General features: G+C 39.7%; 1 protein-coding gene across 4 annotated transcripts in view; it reads right to left on the bottom strand.

The window, feature by feature from the left end:
• The window catches only part of VAV3 (vav guanine nucleotide exchange factor 3), a 356,330-nt gene that overhangs the window by 258,923 nt on the left and 77,639 nt on the right, over positions 1–19,768 (bottom strand). For 3 of the 4 annotated variants that reach the window (XM_059375594.1, XM_059375595.1, XM_059375593.1), the window contains exon 2: positions 9,323–9,439. The exons of the other annotated variant lie outside the window; for it this stretch is intronic. In XM_059375594.1, the coding sequence (XP_059231577.1) occupies positions 9,323–9,439 (117 nt within the window). The remainder of the gene's footprint in view (positions 1–9,322; positions 9,440–19,768) is intronic. 4 annotated transcript variants of the gene reach the window in all.

Below are 19,768 nucleotides of genomic sequence, written 5' to 3' on the forward strand. Positions count from 1 at the left end.
AAAAAAAAAAAAGTTGAAAGTAGTAATTGTTATGTGATCCATAACACATATGTAAGATGAAGCAGAACTTGAATTTGAAGTTCTCAGCTTTATCTACCTCTAAAGATTTGTGAGAGAATGTACATTTATGTTTTATGTTTAAATAAAATGTTTAAGATATTAAAATAAATAAATAAATAAATAAATAAATAAAAGAATACTGCCAATAATGTAGAAACTGTAGAAAATTGTAGAAAAGCCAACCAGACACACATATTAAGGAGGGCCAAAAACTGTTCCCTCCTTCTAGGCTTAAGGAGATAATAAACCTCTCCTTGGAACAAGTTTTCTTTGTTTAGGAAGGAATCCCTGGAGAACTCTCCCTTAGTTATGTAAATGCAAGCAAACCACCTACTGCTCAAGGGAGAGAAAGTAAAGAAAGCCTTTGTGGACTGACAGAGGTTGACTCCTTGCAGTAGCCCTGAAGACTAGCCTGTTCTAGGCTGGATACTGGCTGATTTTGCGAGAAAAGTCCAGGGCCTTCTGATAGAACCGAGACCAGAGATCCCAAATGCTGCTCTACGAGTTGAAGCTGGTACCCTGCAAGTGGCTGAATCAAGAGGCTCTGGCTCAAGCTTGCTGGCTGGAAAGGATGCCATGAGCTCCTCCCTGAACAGTATGCACTGCTAAGTCTGGGCAATGTGGCCTGACCAGGTTCAATGCAGAAGCTAAAATTTGTGGGGGTGAAAGGAAGCTGGTTTGGGTAGTGGCAGGCTGTGCCACACTGGAACTACAAGACCATGCCAGCATCAGAGAACAAGAGCTACTGAAGAAACCTCGCAGGACCTGTCTTCAATACAACCAGGCTAGTAGACCATCAACAGGAAGTTGAGCTCCTTGTAGTGTTCTGATTAGAGCCCTAAACGAGACTGATTAGGGCTCTGGGACTGTAAAAGCCCCAGAGACTCTTGAATAATCTAGGATGAGAAACACTTTGGGAAATGTCCAGCTTCTCAAGAGTGGAGTTCAAAAAAATACTGTGAAAAGAGATTATGTTTACAAGCCAAGATAATTCATTCTAGTTACATAGAGACAGATGAAAAATGTTTCTAAGGGTTGGTCAACGCACATGCACTAGCCAATATGAATCTCTCAAACCAGGCCAGCGTGAGGTCTCTGAAGCTACCTGCACCTACACGAAGCTCATGGGTCTTTGGGCAGGGAGGTTTTCCTGCAACTGGGAAAGCCAGGTAAAGTTCCAAGGAGATGCACAGGTAGCAGGGAACCACTTTCAGGTTCTCAAGTGTTGTTGTGTTGGAATATATGTGGAGCTTCAGAGGGCAAGCTCCCACCACCCACAAGCACTGGAAGTAGGGATGAGAATGTGGAAACCAACCAGCATCCAGGTACAAATGCCGAGAGAGGCTAGCCTGGGCTAGCACAGCGGGCAACAAGAAGTCCTTGTACCTTTATACATGCACCCCGAGATGTCCAAGTCAGGCTGCAAAGGGTGAAAAAGTGAAAACACACCAACTATAAGACACACCCAAGCAAACATTATCCTAAGATGTATTATAAGGCATTCCAGATGGGCCAGAAATTGGAGTTCACAATGTCAAGGCAGCCTGATAGCAGCAGGTCTGGGCTAATAAACTGGGGTGGCGGGAAGGGGGAGAAGAGGGGATACATACTAATGCCTCTTAACGGAGAGGGTATAGACAGTTGTGAATTTCCATTATGCAATTTCCAAGCCTTTTTCTACATTAGATTAACCATGTATCCTTTGGTTTTCTCAGCAAGTTCAAGTTTACTTTTATTTTTTTTTTAAGATTTTATTTATTATTTGACAGAGAGAGATACAGTGAGCAAGAGAGGGAACACAAGCAGGGGGAGTGGAAGAGGAAGAAGCAGGCTTCCCCCTGAGCAAAGAGCTCGATGCAGGGCTTGATCCCAGGACGCTGGGATCATGACCTGAGCTGAAGGCAGACACTTAACAAGTGAGCCACCCAGATGCCCCTCAAGTTTATTTTTAAATGGCAATTTATTTTTTAAGGTGAAGAACCAGACCATCTCCTGCCCTGAATCTGATGGAGCTGCTAATTTGGTTTATATTCGGGTGGGGGGGGTACATTTATTGAGTGGAAAGGCATCAGCTACCTTCAGGAAAAGCTTCCCTGCAGATCTTTCAACTAATCTCTATGCACAAAAATAAATAAATAAGTAAAAATAAAGTTAGACATTTTTAAGATTTTATTTATTTGACAGAGAGACAGTGAAAGCAGGAACACAAGCAGGGGGAGTGGGAGAGGGAGGACAGGCTTCCCACTGAGCAGGAAGCTGGACGAAGTTAAACATAGTCTTAACACAAAAGCCTAGGAAAATGTAAGTTATAAATAACCATACATGTGTGTACATGCATACATACATATGTATTATAATTTTCTTAATACTTCGAGCCAGAAAGTATCAAACCAAGTAAATTTACAAAAAACACCACTAGAATCTTCCTTTTGACTTTACATATACCCACCTTTAGAACCCTGAATGACCTGTATCTACCCAAACTACTGGTTCTATACTAGATCTATTGGTTCATTTAATCATTTCCTGAGCAATATGCCAGGATCTTACATAAAGCCTGTTTTCACAATAATTCTGTGTGATAGAAATTATTATCCCATTTATAAATGAGGAACCTATAGTTCAGAGGAATGAAGTGAGAACCCGGAGGTCACACAGAATTCTATAGTGTTTTTTGACTTCTTGGACAATTTTGTACAAATCAACGAATATCTCCAAGTCCTATTCAACCCCAGATCAATGTGTTGGAGCCCTCTTTCAGTCCTTTTTACCGTGTGGTTTTAAGGTCATCTTCAGATCTATCTGTATGGCCCAAAAACATAGATACAGCTGGAGGCCACTGGAGAAGTGAGCTCCCAGCCTAAAGAGGCATGCTTGTCCATTTGCTTGACCCAGTAGGGCACAAACAGACTGGAAAAGGGTGTCTGATGACTTCGTCTCTTGAAGACCTGAAGATCTAGGATACTGCTTGAGTCAATGGTAAGGACAAGAAAGCATTCACCACAAAGCTGGGACTACACTTCTACCTTATTTATACATGGCAAAATAGATGTTCAAACCTCCTTTTCTATATACGATAAAAGATGTAGAGGCTACCAAATGGTCTCCAAGCTGTGTGGAACTTTAAGAGTTATCTACACAACTGAAATCATATGATCAACAATAGCAGGTGAATCACTTAGTTCTCTCCACCAAAAGTGAGAAATCTAAGGAAAACTGGCTTGAAGAAAAAAGGAAGAATACGTTGGCTCGCGTCATGGACAAATCCAGAGATAAATGGATTCGGCTTTGGGCACAACTTTATTCCAGCAACAAATGATGCCAGTAGGCTCCCCCTCAGCTCTGTTTCCTCTAAACTGGGTCTGTTTTGAAATACTGTCAGATACCTCGATGGCCGTGGCTCTTCTAAGCCTCGTAGCTGGAGGATATTACAACAGAACTGCCCCAGAAAATGTCTCAACACATCATCTTTGTCCCAACTGAGTGACTTTCCCCATCCCCAAACCCTGCCCTATGGTCAAAGAGATGAGGTATTCTCAATGATTAAACCACCCAAACTACTGGAAAAGGGTGCTTTCTCAAAGGAGATTCAGGACCACAGAAGGGATAAAATATCCTGTGCAGGATAAAATAGATTAACCCCAGGACACATTAGAAAGAACAAAGTTTATTTCCTAACTCATTAACTCAATAACTCTTGCACACAATTCACAATTCAACCTCTATGATTTATATGAATTCTAAACCAATTAATACTAGTAATGAAGTTGTAATAAAAGTAATAATAAGAGTAATAGCTAGTAATTATCAAATACATACTTTAAACCTAGATACTGTTAAGCACTTCACATACATTATTTCCCAATCATCAATTAAGGAACTGAGGCTCAACCAGGTTAACCCAAGCTCAGCCGAAAATCACATACTTGTAAGGAGTGTAATCAGAATCCAAACCAAGATCCAACTCAGATACCATATTCTTAACCCAAACACAGAATTACCTCTCTCTCAGTATTTTTCTCACCCGTATCCCTAACTCACCTCTAAGCCAATGCTCTGATTTCCTTTTGACAGAGGCTGTCCTGAACCTTAACACATTGCTACTATCCTATTGCTACTAAATCAGCTAGAACTACTTTTGGTTAGGTGGGATTCTTTTTGATTCAAGAAAACATATCATCTTACACTTGAAAGGTGCTTAACAACACTTGAAACAACAGACGTGAAGTCGGCTGGTAACAAGAAGCAGGCCCTTACACCACCCAGAGCAACCAAAGGAAGGAACTGACTTCATCACTCATCTGGACAACAGCAGCAATGGGATTTCTACTACTCACTAGAAATGGTCTCATTAAAGAAAAATCCCATGTGCTTCCACACTGTAAATGTGCCAACAGACAGCTCAGTAGGAAACCTTTCCAAACAGCAAAATCGTTAGTTGGAACATTACAGTTTGAACAGAGGAATAGCAGATCATCTATGCAGCATGGAAGTGAAGAAATTTATGGAGCCTGTTGCAATGTAAAAAGTATTATAATTAATAACTGCTAATTTTCTAGGGGAGGAAGTGGTTTATTACATTTCTTAAGGAAAAAGACAACTAGGACAACTTTAACTTTTTTTAAAATTATATAATCAGAATAAGATTGCTTTGGGGTAGGGAAGGGCAGAGGGAAAGGGAGAGAGAGAGAAGATTAAGCAGGCTCCACACCCAGCATAGAGCCTGACCTGTGGTTCAATCTCACAACCCTGAGATCATGAACTGAGATGACTCTTAGCCAACTAAGCCACCCAGGCACCCCCAGATGAAGCTTTTTTAGTAGAAAGTCAACTTGCGCGCCTGGCTGGCTCAGTCAGTTAAGCGTCTGCCTTTGGCTCAAGTCATGATCCCAGGGTTCTGGGATCAGGCCCTTCACTGGGCTCCCCGCTCAGTGGGGAATCCGCTTCTCTTTCTGCCACTCCCCCTGCTTATGCGCATGTGTACTCTAATAAAGAAAATCTTAAAAAAAAAATAAAAAATAAAAAAGTTTGGGGCTCCTGGGTGGCTCAGTGGGTTAAAGCCTCTGCCTTCGGCTCAGGTCATGATCCCAGGGTCCTGGGATCGAGCCCCGCATCGGGCTCTCTGCTTGGCAGGGAGCCTGCTTCCCTTCTTCTCTCTCTGCCTGTCTCTCTGCCTACTTGTGATCTCTGTCAAATAAATAAAATCTTTAAAAAAAAAAGTTAACCTTCTAATTTAGTAAACTCATTCCCCATCCCTATGTGATTTGAAAAACAAAATCAAGTTATAGAAAACGTTCAGAACTATTCTAACTTTTTTGACACACAAGTTTGAATTGAAATGAATCTTCTCCTAACACTGGGGAAAAAGCTCAATACTAGGAATTAAAAGTAATGTGGAAAGGCAAAATTATCATAAGCCTTTCTAGATTGCACAAAATGTGTGCTCTTCACTATCTCAAAAATTAAATGAAAAACTTTCATTCATTTGTGTTAACACATGCAGTATGCTAAATCATATCTATAGAATAAGTAGATGTCAAGTGACAGATCACTTATACTTTTTAATTTCATAAATTCCCCTGTTTTCCCAGAATTTTCCCAAGTTCCAGAAGAAAACCTATCCGTATCAAAGCCTATGATTCAGGATAGACTTCTGGAATCTAGAACTGAGGGATAATGTAGGCAAAGCTTAGGGAGCAGCCTACACCACAATGGGGAGGTAGGGGAAGGTTAGCTCAAAACTGACTGCATGATGAGAATGTGTGAAACATTTATCCAGATAGAGTTCTTAATTTCAACAACCCATTTTATTAAAGGCTCATGCAGTATCCTAAATCTTTCCTCTTTCTTTAAAAAAAAAAAAAAATTAGATGCCAAGTCACAGATCACTTATCTTAATTTCATATCTTCCTTTGGTTTTCTCCCATGAGTTCATCCTTTTCCCTGTGCATTCACACAGCAGTGAGACCCAAATGCAGATGGCAGACAAGAGAGACCAAGGACGGGGAAGTCAGAAGGTCTGATTCAGATCCGAACCAAGGACACCTTAAAATCACTGTTAAATCTCCCCATCTCTTAGTTTCTTCATCTGAAAAAGGGAAAGACTTGCTTGTTTCCTCCACAAGACTATAACGAAACTCTAAGAAGGTCAGTGATATGAGGTACTCTCAAAGTTTCAAATTGCTATAAAAACATTAGATACTGGGCGCCTGGGTGGCTCAGTGGTTTAAGCCGCTGCCTTCGGCTCAGGTCACGATCTCAGGGTCCTGGGATCAAGTCCCATATCGGGCTCTCTGCTCAGCAAGGAGCCTGCTTCCGTCTCTCTCTCTCTGCCTGCCTCTCTCTCCATCTACTTGTCATCTCTCTCTGTCAAATAAATAAATAAAATCTTTAAAAAAAAAAAAAAAACATTAGATACTGTTATTATAATTAATATATTCCTAGGCAAAAAGGTGCCAAATATACATGAATTCTAGATTTATTTGTATGAATCGAGGCAGACAGAGGCATATAGTTATAAATATTCTCTTTGTACATTAATTGCAAATTTAATTAAATCCCAAGGAATAAAGAGAAAAACTCTAACCTGTCTACATCCTTTTAAAATTTATAGTCACAACATGAGGAATGATTTGGTGTCTACATCAACATACTATTCACATTTTTTAAATGTAAAAATTTAAAACTGCATGAATTGTCCAAGTTCTGTCACTTACAGTCCAGGATCTGTAAATAGGGATGACAATGGTACCTACATGATGGGGCTGATATGAAGATTGGGTCAATATGTAGAGAGCACTGGACCACTATGTGAACGCTTGCACCATGGTACCAGGGAGAATCGGCCAGCTCTGTGTTCAAACTATTGCTCCAATCTCTACTAGATGTGTGATTTGAATAGGACGTCTCAGAGGGCCACTGTGAGGATTAATGGTCATATATATAAGTGTGTGTGTGTGTATATGTATATTTATGTGTGTGTATGTATACATATATGTGTGTGTATATATATATATATATATATATATACACACACATACATACAAAGACTGAGAAGTTACCAATTATCTTGAAAGTTATCAGTAAGTGGTGGGATTGATGATTTTGCTTAGAGTAATAATGTTTAATGACAGTAATACTAGTAAGGTATGAAAGAGCTTCTTTAACTTTCACTGATTTATTGAGGCCAGATAGTTTTGGAAGAGATACTGCACCAATGCTGGCAGTAGCAAAAATATATGTAATTTTAGAGTGCTGAGTACAGGATCAAATTCCCAAGGACATCCCCAAGCTTAACTCTGTTTCAGACTTATCATTGCCAAAATATTTTAAGTAGACAGAAACACATTTACCCTTGAGAAGCATACAGTTTACTCCTTCACATTCAACTGTATTATCTCAACTCCTACAAAGCTTCCGTTGTGTAAGTGCCCAGTGGTATTCCACTATAAAGCCACTGTGTTTCCAAAGAATTTAGATGATTTCCCAGTCTTTGTCAACACCATTTCTTGCAAATCTGAATGAAAAATGAAGATCTCCTTGAAAAGCTTTTAAAAGTCAATCTTTTTTTTCATTTTTCATTTCCCTAATTCATTTTCATTTTTCATTTCCCCAAAAGAGTGAAAAGAAGATTAAGGAGTTGTTGTTTTTTTTTTTTTTTTAAATAGGTGGAGGAGTCAAAGAATAAAGAGAACATCTTTTTAAGCTGTTAGGATGTTTTTTAGGGTTAACAACGTAGAAGACAATCCACTCCACCTTACCTGGAATTCTAGTTGATTCCCTGTCATCTTCATGGCTTCACTTCCTAGCCACAGACAAATATGCTACCAACCTCCCAACCGCCACCCCCACAAGGCTTGGTTTTCAGTTGCTTTTGTTACCGTGTTATCCTCCATCACTTTTGGGAGCCTCAAAACTGTTAAATCACAGCTTGCCAGAGGAAAAAAGAATCTTAGAAACCATGCTCTTATACCCATTTCCTTTTGCACAGGCTTCCAGACTGACAGAGAAGACGGAAAGACTTCCTGGAAATGATAAAGGGACTCTGGGTCAAGAAACCAAGGATTCTCTCTCCCTGGGCAGGGTGCCTTATCCATAGTTGCATCAAATTTCTGCACCTAATTTCTTATGTGTCTGTTTCAAGTTTGTGCAATCTATTCCCATTTTTAAGCAAATCAATCTATTGCTATAGGTTTTCACCTTATAATTGAAATATTATATCTTAGAAATCAAATGAAGCATCACTCTCAAACAGCCTTTTGATGAGATACTAGCATTGGAATTACAAGAGTAAGGGCAAACTTCTCAGTGTCATTTAGTTTTATTTTGTTTTTCCTAATTCTCATGTTCTTATTTTCATAATGCAATGATGTCATCAGGAACCAAAATAAGGTCACCTTAATTACTTTTTTTATGACTTCTTACATGCAAAAAGTTTATTTCTGCCTGATCACTTAAAAATAAACACAGCGTTTAAGAGAATAATTTCTGTCACCTATTACACATAACTATTTGGTGTATATATAAATAATAACAGCAAATCTTAGCACAATTTACATGTGGCAAATATCGTCGAAGTTCAACAAGCTAACATGTATCTGCTGAAATGCAACCAATAAGAATTACTGAAAAATCTCAAACATTTTGGATTCATGTCTTCCCCATCACCTACCTGAGTATCAAAATAGAGAGGGGGCAGCAGATCATTCTCAACTTCCAAAAATTAGGTGCCTTTTAGATATAGAAAAGACAGGAGGGCTATTTGTAAGATGGAAAATAGTAGTCCTATCTTTTGAGGTAGCTCATTGAAAAAGCTACTTCTGGGGTAAAGGACTCTCCTTGTACTGCTTTAAATAAAATAATTCTAGTCCTGGGACACGGGGATGGCTCAGTCAGTTAAGCATCCGACTCTTGGTTTGGGTAGTAAGATCAAGCCCTGAGTTGGGCTCTGTACTCAGCGGGAAGTCTTAAGATTCTCTCCTTCTGCTCTTCCCATCACTCACTCTTTCTTGTTTCCATTCTCAAATAAATAAATCTTTAAAAATAATAATAATAATTCTAACCCCATTTGGACAATGTCCTTTGTTTTGCTAAGTCACCTATGTGTGAAATTTAATTACTTAATGCAACTACCTAGACCACTTCTGTCACAAGTCCTCCTTCAGCAAAAAATGGTTAAGTATTTGATAAAATGTACTCCACTAAAACAAAACACATAGAAAATGAAACGTGGGGGGAAAAAAAGAAAATGAAATGTGATTACCTTTCCAAAGTCACGAACATCAAACAGGTCAAATGCTTCAAAGAGTTCACTCTTTCTCATTCCAAAGGTCTCGCAACAGGCCGTGAGGAATGTCCTTATGTTCTTCAAACAGAGAAACTGAGGAATGGGAAATAGCTATTAGTATATAGTGAATCATTCTGAATGTTCTATATCCTCTGTCTACACAGAATGCTATTTAAAAAAATGACAAGGGAAAAAAAAAGAATCAACCAACTTTTGAGACTGCTTTGCAATTAATCCTTCAGCAGTATTTACTGAGTACCTGCTTGGGCACAGGGGATATATGAAGAAGTTACATAAAGTTTCTGCCCTCATGAAACTTCTATTCTAATAAAATAAGACACACGAGAAAAAACGCAGCAACAAAAACCAACAAAAGAAATATTTTATTTTCATATGGTGGTATGTGCAATGGGGAAAAAAGTCAGGTGGAGGGATCAGGAGCACTGGTGGGAGGGGGTGGGGAGGCGCTTAAATGAATGATTAGAGAAGGTGTCAGTGGGAAGAGAGCAGATAAGCAGAGATTTGAAGGGGGTGAAGGAACAAGCCAGGCAGAAGTACAGGCCACAGCATTCCAACTTAAAGTAGCATCCCCTGGCAAAGCCCTGAGACAGAGTATCTAAGGTGTGTTTAAGAAAGGGGCCAATATGGGCACCTGGGTGGCTCAGTTGTTAAGCATCTGCCTTTGGCTCAGGTCGTGATCCCAGGGTCTTGGGATTGAGCCCCACATGGGGCTCCCTGCTGGGCAGGAAGCCTGCTTCTCTCTCTCTCCCACTCCCCTGCTTGTGTTCCATCTCTTGCTGGGTCTCTGTCCTGTCTGTCACATAAATAAATAAAATCTTAAAAAAAAGAAAGAAAGAGGGGCACGGGGGTGGCTCAGTGGGTTAAACCTCTGCCTTCAGCTCCGGTGATGATCCCAGGGTCCCGGGATCGAGCCCCACATCAGGCTCTCTGCTCCGCAGGGAGCCTGCTTCCTCCTCTCTCTCTCTCTGCCTGCCTCTCAGCCTACTTGTGATCTCTATCTGTCATATAAATAAATAAAATCTTAAAAAAAAAAAAGAAAGAAAGAAAGAAAAAATAAAGGGGGGGGCAATGCAGCTGGAGCAGAGTGAGTGACAGGGAAAAAGGTAGGAGGGAGCTAGAAAGGTATGAGGTCAGATGATAAAGGACCTTGTTGACTCTGACCAAGACAAGAGTCACTGAAGGCTTTAAGGCAGAGGAGGGATGTGACCTGATATTTTAAGCAGTATTTCAGGCTGCTGTTTTTTAACATAGATGGAAAGGAGGAAGAACAAACATGGAGATAGGAAAAGCAGATAGGAGGGTAAGACCTAACCATGCGAAGACCACGTGTTACATTTTGACTATGTTAAATTTGAGATACCTCTAGTCATCCAGTGGGATGTGGGGCAGGCAGCTAGATATACAAATCTGCAGTCCAGGATACAGGTATATAGTACGGACATAAATTGGGAGTTTTTAGAGCATACAGAATTTTTTTTTTAAGATTTTATTTATTTGACAGAGATCACAAGTAAGCAGAGAGGCAGACAGAGGGAGAAGGGAAAGCAAGCTCCCCATGGAACAGAAAGCCCGATGCAGGGCTCCATCCCAGGACCTTGGGATCATGACCTGAGCTGAAGGCAGAGGCTTAACCCAATGAGCCACTCGGGCGCTCCAACAGAACATTTTTATCCATGATATTACCTTAGAGGACTTTATGAGAAAACAGAGGAGAGGACTGGAACTGAGTCATCTTAGGAGATCAGGAAAAGAGCCCACCAAGAGGCTGATCAAGAGTGACTGATGAGGAAGGGTAATAACCAGAAGCACAGGTTTTCCCTTAAGTAAAAAAGTGTTTCTAGAAAAAAAAAAAGGCATGATAAACTCTTTTAGCTAATGATAGGTAAGATTTGACCAAGCGCTGACCATGGACTCTGGCAGTGTGAAGGTTACAGGTATACCTTGATAAAAAGAAGTTCTGTGTGGAATGGGGTGCATGGAGCAGGTTCCAGAGATGATGGGAACAGAGGAAGTGAAAAGGGAATATAGAATATAGACTCTTCAGGAGTTTGCTGCAAAGGGGAACAGAGGATTGAAGAGGTGGTCAGAGAGAAAGAGAAGTCAAGGAAGGCCTTTTTAAAAACAATGGAAGCTGTTACGACATGTTTTTATTTTGATGAGAATAAGTCAGTAAAGAGGGGAAAGTTAGTCATGCAAGAGAGAAGACGAGTCGCCAGAATGAGGTCCTTGAGTAGACAAACACTGCTCCCATGGAGAAGTCTGACTTGGAGAGAGAAGGCTCAGTTCATCAACACTACAACAAAAGGGAAGGTGGATCTATTGACAATTTTTAAAAACAAAATTTACTTTCAGTATCCCAAAGACTCAGACCTACATAAGCAAAATACACACATACCCTGAAAGTGAATCACTGCTTTTTGGAGACCTAAGCTGCAGGGGCACACATAAGACCATTATCCTCGAATAAGTGAGAAACCCATCAGCTAATCTGAGCCTTCTCTTTTTAAGCACCGTCAATGCTTTATTTTGTTGTATTGTTTTCTTATTGGTTTTTTAATTTACAGAAAGCACATTTTACATCCTTGGTATTTGAAACATTCAGATTTTTCACAGGCTTAACTTAGAAGCAGTTTGACCCTTTACAGGAATCCTTCTCTGAGGCTTAAATATTTCAGGAGAGGTTAAAACCACAGGGGAAGCATCATGAACCCTTTGAAGCACAAAGACAGAAGCCATTCAGCACATGGAGTCACTACTTGCACTCTAAAAAATTCATAAGAGACCTTTATAATGCAGAATCACTCTACATGTAGCTCTTCCACATAGGATTGCTTATTTACAGATTAAAAGCCTTGCATTCTGCCAAGATAGACAGTAATTACTCTCTTGGGGATTATGCAACTGCTCTCTTGCAATATTTTTTACATAATTAAGTGCCCAACTCATAGCTCACCAAGGAGAAGCACAATTACGCATGCCACCCTCTGAAGATTGCTCACCAAACCCAGATTTCATCCTGTGTAGGAAAAACTACAGTAAACTTCCACCCAAGTGCTTCCTTAACTCAGAAAAGCAAGGATTATTTCTGAAAAGTTAAAAAGAAAAGAAAAGAAAAGAAAAAACTGAAATGCAGTCATTACTGGATACACATTTAAAAACAGGTCTTCCTGGGATGCCTGGGTGGCTCAGTGGGTTAAGCCTCTGACTTTGGCTTAGGTCATGATCTCAGGGTCCTGGGATTGAGCCACATATTGGGGGAAAAAACAAAAACAAAAACAAAAACAAAAAAATAGGTCTTCTCACTTCTAGAACCAACCTTAACTTTATTTGCCCCTTAACTAGTTCAGTTGTATTAAATTCCACAAATATTTACTGGATTTGGAAAAGGTCACTTGAATCCTCTTACTTTTTTGAGGCAATCCTCAAATTTGGCCTTCCCTGTAGGTATTTCCTCAGGCAACAGTTTTTCAATGCCTACAACATTCCAGACACTGGAAATGCTAAAAATGAGTAACATGAGTGGTTCTGCCTCAAGCTTGTCTAATCTTATTTGGAGATTTTCACAGTTATCCAGTTTGGCTAATATCACTAGGATCATATTCCACTTGATGTTCACAGGTGTTCATCCCTGTGCATGCACAGGAACGAAGCTGAGGGCTGGAGAAAGTGAGCCCCAATACCACTGCAGAAGCACTGGCCAACCTGGTACGGACAGCCTGCCTGCCACTCCCGAGACGTAGATTTTGCTATCATCACACTGAGCTTGTTCTTTTTACAGTTTATTTTTAAGAATTTCTAACCAGGGACGCCTGGGTGGCTCAGTTGGTTAAGCGGCTGCCTTCAGCTCAGGTCATGATCCCGGGATGCTGGGATCGAGCCCCACATCAGGCTCCTTGCTCAGCGGGGAGCCTGCTTCTCCCTCTGCCTCTGCCTGCCTTTCTGTCTGCCTGCGCTCGCTTTCTCTCTCTCTCTCCCTCTGTCTCTGGCAAATAAATAAATAAAATCTTTTAAAAATAAATAAATAAATAAATAAATAAATTAAAAAAAAAAAAAGAATTTCTAACCAAAAAATTGAGAAGAGAGTACAATGAACATTCCACCTACCCAACAACTGGAACATACTGTCATATATACGTGCTTTTTTTTTTTAAAGACTTCTTTTAAAGAGAGAGAAAGCACGCACGTGCAAGCACAAGAGGGAGGAGGGAGCAGTAGAGGGAGAGAGAACCTTAAGCAGACTCTACAATGAGCAGAGCCCAACTCCGGGCTCGATCTCAAGACCGGGAGATCATGACCTGAGCTGAAATCAAGAGCTACACTGTACCACCCAAGCACCCCTATATATGTGCTTTTATATGCCAACTCTTTATTTATAAGATGTATTTTTTTTAAGTATGTGGAAGCAAGTTACAGATATCACAACACTTCACTCCTAAATAGCTCAATAGGCTTTTCCGAGGAATAAAGATATTTTCTGACATACCATTATCACACCTAAGAAAATTAACAATTCTATGTTATCTAATATCTATTTCATATTAAAATTTCCTCAGTTGCCCACCCTATGTCTCCTTAAGCTATGTACTCCCCCAGTGAGATCCAATTAAATTTTATCCATTGCATTTGGTGGCTTTATTTTTGCAGTATCTTTTGAGAAATCCCACTGCCTTTTAAGACATAGACTTTTTGAAGAGTCTAGACAAGTCATCTTATAGAAGGTCCCACCTTTTGCATTTGTCTTATTTTCATGGTATCATTATACCTGTTTCTCCATCACTTGTATTTCCAGTGAACCAAAAGCTAAGTCTAAATATAAATTAAACAGTTCTGGCAAAAATACTTCATACTGTGAAATTCATATTTCATAACGTTTAAAGATACAAAATGTTAAGTTTAGCCACTATTATTGGTGCTAGCTTGATCACTTGGTTAGAATGTTTATTGCCAAATCTATTATAAAGGGACATCTTCCCCTTTAAATTAATAAAAATCCTATGTGTATTAATTTGGTGCCATGTCATATTTCCCAATAATTTTTCACCACGATTTATCATTCACTAATAACCCTTGCTTTGATTAATCCACTTGGGACTACAAAATAGTGATTTTTTTCTAATTCTATCATTCCTTCCATTTTTATTAGTGGGTTTCTTTTTTTGAGATTTTATTTTTTTATTTGACAGAGAAAGAGATCACAAGTAGTCAGAGAAGCAGGCAGAGAGAGAGGAGGAAGCACGCTTCCCGCTGAGCAGAGAGCCGGATGCAGGGCTTGATCCCAGGACCCCAGGATCATGACCTGAGCCCCATTGGTGGTTATTCTTACAAAAAGAGCTTTCAGTGCCCTCCCTCCCATTCCCTTTTTTCCACTTGTTTTTTTTTTTTTTTTTTTTAAAGTTCATATTGTCCCAAATTTGGCCATTTGGAGGTCCCTTTAAACTGATTCCTGTGTCCTTTTAACAGAATGCCATTTCTTGTATCAAATTGTCCCAAACCCACGTAGGTCTTTTGCTCTAGTTCTGGAATCAGTCATTTCTCCGAGCAAGTCCATTCCTACTTATGTGGTAAATGGTATTTAGAAACAAATGTCTGAGCACTAGGCTGCTCCCAGGTTACATGAGCCAATTTTATCAGAGACCAATAACTCTATCCTTTGATTAAGCAATCCACCACAAAAGAGTTAATGTAAACCAGATTGGCCTAAATGATCTCCAATGCACCATTCAGGTAATTCTATACTTTTCTTTGTGGAATGCTTAATAAGCCAACTCTTATCTTATTCTGCTAAGATGAAGGAAAGTTGACTTTTTGAAGATGACTGATGAATACATGAGCTTGTTTTATGCTTAGAGATGTGATTGGTGTTTTGACACACTTATTTCAGTATAACTTTTTTCTCCCCAGTTTATAAATTCTTTTAGAGTAGTAGCCATATGATTGTCCTTTGTATCATCTGTGGTAGCTTAAAACATTCTGCCTTCAGAGATGGTTTACGACACACAAGAAAAAATATAGCTCATTATTTCATAACCAAACTTGATGTTTGATAAAAAAAAATTATACAACTTTACATTTAATTTATAAGAGATAACCTTAGGAATTTTTAGAATTTAGGATTCAAATTTTTAAGAATCAAAATTTTAAATAACTTCAGGATTTTTTAAATATTAAATGTATACACACAAGATAGTTACCAAAATTAAAGATATACAAAAGTCTAAACAGCATTTTCTCATTTAACAAATACTACTGAGTTGCAGATTATATACTAGGCATCACAAAAGTTCATAAAACTTATATTCAATTGGGTACTGCTTTAATTTATTAAACATATGTTAATGGAATCAAACTCCCAAGAACTAGGTATATTTTTAAGATTTTATTTATATGACAGAGAGAAACACAGGCAGTGGGAGTGGGAGAGGGAGAAACAGGCTTCCTGCTGAGCGGGGAGCCCGATGCAGAACCCTGGGATCATGACCTGAGCCAAAGGCAGACGCTTAACCATCTGAGCCATCCAGGCGCCCCAAGAACTAGGTATTTTTAAAAAGCAAATAGGATCCAAACTGTCCTCAGAAGAGTTACCCTGGCAGGGCAGAGCCCCCAGACCAGTGACAGCACGATTACACAGTATGTGGCAACTGCCATATAGAGAGGATTCAAGGGTTCTGTGGGAGTCCTGGAGTATCAGAAACAGTTTTCTGGAATAAGTGACCAATGAGAGGAGAGCTGAAGGAGAGGTGAGAGTCAGTCACAAAAATAGGAAGAGTGATTGACATTCAGGGAAGGGAAAGGAAGATGCCAGACTTAGGGTACAAGGGACGACCAGGTAAACAGCACAGCATGTGTGCAGGAGCACAAGACAAGGCATGGCCTGCTGGGGGCAATGGAAGTGGTACTGAATGGACACAACCCTCTGGGGGGCAGTAGCTAGAGCTGGGTTAGAAAGGGGAGTTGGGGCTTACAAGGCTTGCCAAAGAGATGTGGGCTTTCTTCTAGAAGACATGGTGAGGTTCAATGGGTTTAAATAGAATAGTAGGACACTCAGATTGCATTTTATTATTATAGTAATTTTTGAGTGTTTGCTGTATACCAAGCTCTATGCTAAGGTTTAGGTCCTTTAAGCCTCATGAAAACTCATCAGGAAAGTTTTCATTTTCTCTTTCACACAAACAGAGTTTACTCAAGGCTATATAACTGCATTTGCTAAAGTAATAGTGTCGTGATTCAAATCCAGACCTTCTTGCTACAGAGCACACATCCTTATATGGTGTTATTCTAGCTCTCTTTTGAGGTATACAGATTAAATGTTTTCTTTTCTCTTTATTAGGGTGATGATATGGGTTAGGCGGGCAAGACAGGACAGTTGGGGTGCTGCCATATTAATTTAACAAAAATATTATGGCCATTTGGACTGGGACTAGCATGGTAGGAGGAGGAACTGAAAGTCTGTAAGTAATATGGAAAGGAAATACCCAGTAACTGAATATGCTTGGAGTGGGTGGGGAAAGAGAGAAGAGAGAAGAACTAGGAATTATATCCATAGCTCTGTCATGGGCTCTGCACCTACAGTAAAGGAATGCTCTAAAAATGGTAGCTTAGCAGCTGGGGGACAGGGTGTGTGAAAAGAAGCCAAGATGGGAGACAGTTAGTTCTTGTCTTAACATCTGGAAGATCCAGTAATGAGAGAGCTTCGAGGGAGCATGTCAGGGATATCCAGTGATGAGTGATGCACTCTAACAGCACAGGCAGCAGTCTTTAGCCCCCACACCCACCCTTCCCCTTCGAAGTACATGAGCAGCTTCCTTATTTATTACAAGTTGAAGAATTTAAATGGTAGAAAAGCACTCAATAGATGCAGATAACCTTCAAAGAAATTTTAATACCATCAAGGTCTAGGACACCCTCAAATGATACAGAGATCTCCAGATTAGATAATGTTTCATCACCAGATAGCTACCACAACAGACAAGGCTTTTCAAGGTGCAGCCTCTCCCACAGGACCACTTCTATGCTAGTAACAGTGATGTTCCAGAAAGGAAACATTTAAAAGTCAGACTGCAAAGGTTCACTATAAAGCTCTGAGACGACCTTCCTCTTTCCTCTACCCCTTTTATAAGGTGTACGGTTGCCTTTTTTCTTTGTGCATAAGAACCATTTTGACTTTCTCAATGATATGAATACAAGTGGGATCATTTCCCTTTTTTACTTGAAAAAATAAGCATCTACTTCTGTAAAATTAACAAAAAATGGACCAGTTATGTTAACTGACGCTATGTAACAGGAAAAAACCTCCACAGTTTGTTGTGAAATGAGCTATTTCAATCACAACCGAGAAATGGTAACTTATGGGAAGGCTGATTTCTAATACAGCTTCACTGCCATGCACACTTGCTGACTTACCACAATTTTCACAAGGACCATCAACAGCCAAAGCTGCCTGATGAAGATAAAAGTCCTTGGAGTCTCTTTTCCTTTTTTTTTTTTTTTTTTTAAGATTTTATTTATTTGAGAGAGAGAGTTGGGGGAGGGGCAAAGGAAGAGGGAGAAGCAGGCTTCCCGCTGTGAGTGGAGCCAACTCAGGACTCAGTCCCAGGACCCTGAGATCATGACCTGAATTGAAGGCAGATGTGTAACTGACTGAGCCACCCAAGTGCCTTTCCAGTTCACCTTTCTTGATGGAACACTCATTATCCCTTTGAAGTGGAGAGTGAATTTGAGAGTTTAAATAATTTGAATTGGGAGTGGTTGTTAATGAGTTGATTGACAGGTTTGTTTGTTTTTTAAGATTTCATTATTTGACAGAGACACAAGCAGAGGGAGAGGGAGAAGCAGACTTCCCACCAAAAGCAGGGGGCCTGATGCGGGGCTCGATGGATCCCAGGAACCTGGGATCATGACCTGAGCTGAAGGCAGATGCTTAATGACTGAGCCACCCAGGCACCTCTGACTGACAGTTTTGAAAGGCACAGAAGAGATCATGAGGAAGCCTATTGACAAACAGGAGGTACAAGAGTTTTCTTTTGTGAGCCAAGCCTCAGCTTAGACTTTGTCAAGCTGTACCTAGTATCCCTGTCATCCTAACTCCTCCACCTTCCCTTTCCAAAGGAATCAATCATCCTTTGAAGAACTAGTAAGGCAGGAAGGCATGTAAAGAAAACAGTAATAAATCAAGTTTCTCTCTTACTGGGGTTTTCTATTTCTGTCCCTTTAGCTGTATCTTCGCTGTCCCTCTGTATCTACCTTTTAAAATTAAGAGAGCTAGGGCACCTGGTGGCTCAGTGGGTTAAAGCCTCTGCCTTCAGCTCAGGTCATGATCCCAGAGTCCTGGGATCAAGCCCTGTATTGGGCTCTCTGCTCAGCAGGGAGCCCGCTTCCCTTCCTCTCTCTTTCTGCCTGCCTCTCTGCCTACTTGTGATCTCTGTCAAATAAATAATAAATAAAATCTTAAAAAAATAAAATTAAATTAAGAGAGCTAAATTCTACATCTTTTGGAAAGAAAACAAAAGAAAGGCAAAAGAAAAAGAATTTTTATTTGTATAGGGGCTTTGTCCTTTTCCCTTGTGACTCAGCAGATCGCAACAGAAGGGGCACTATCCCCACTGCTCTGTAAAGAAATCATACCCATAGATGCCTTCTGAATAATTATAAAATAATGATGCTGCACTTAGCATCAGTTCAAGACTGCACGGTATCCTCAAATAATTTTCTTATTGCTTCTATTATTATAAATAAATGAAGACCCTAAAGAACATGCAGGAAGAAGTCCAGGAAGGGAGGGGAACTGTTTGTCCTAGCTCCAATTTTGTGCTCAAGTCACTAAATCAAATTTCCCCTATTTTCAATAAATTAAAAGCCATGTTGACTGCTGTCTAGGCTGCAAAGTATTTTTAAAGGATAAAAAAAAAAATTAGTCATAAATGTAGTCACTCCATAACATTTAAAGTTGCATGCTTATTTTCTATTTTCTTCAATGATTAAAACTTTTATGGGTCATATGTAACTTTATGAAAGTGACCAAACTCCAAATTGCAGGCCTAACTGTAAGAACGCATGCATCCTGTACTCTGTTGCACTCTGGGTCACACCTGTGATAATGACCACCTTCACTCTATCTGTTCTCCCAACTATCACATGCAATAAACATTTGCAAGTAGAGACTACATTTATTTCACCTATGTACCCACAGACACGTGGTTTTAATAAATAATGAATGATTCATGATGCAGTGTATGTGTAAAACATAAACAGCAACCATTTCTTGGTAGCCAGGGAACTCATGGGGAAATTTTACATTAAACTGTCATCATATCCCCTTACTTATATATTAGTGTATCAATAGCTACTCTTTATTAAGTTACCCCCAAGAACTTTAGAATTTCATGATCTTAATAAGTAAAATAA

Source organism: Mustela nigripes, chromosome 14 (genome assembly GCF_022355385.1).
Source record: "Mustela nigripes isolate SB6536 chromosome 14, MUSNIG.SB6536, whole genome shotgun sequence".
In the NCBI taxonomy this organism is placed as follows: domain Eukaryota; kingdom Metazoa; phylum Chordata; class Mammalia; order Carnivora; family Mustelidae; genus Mustela; species Mustela nigripes.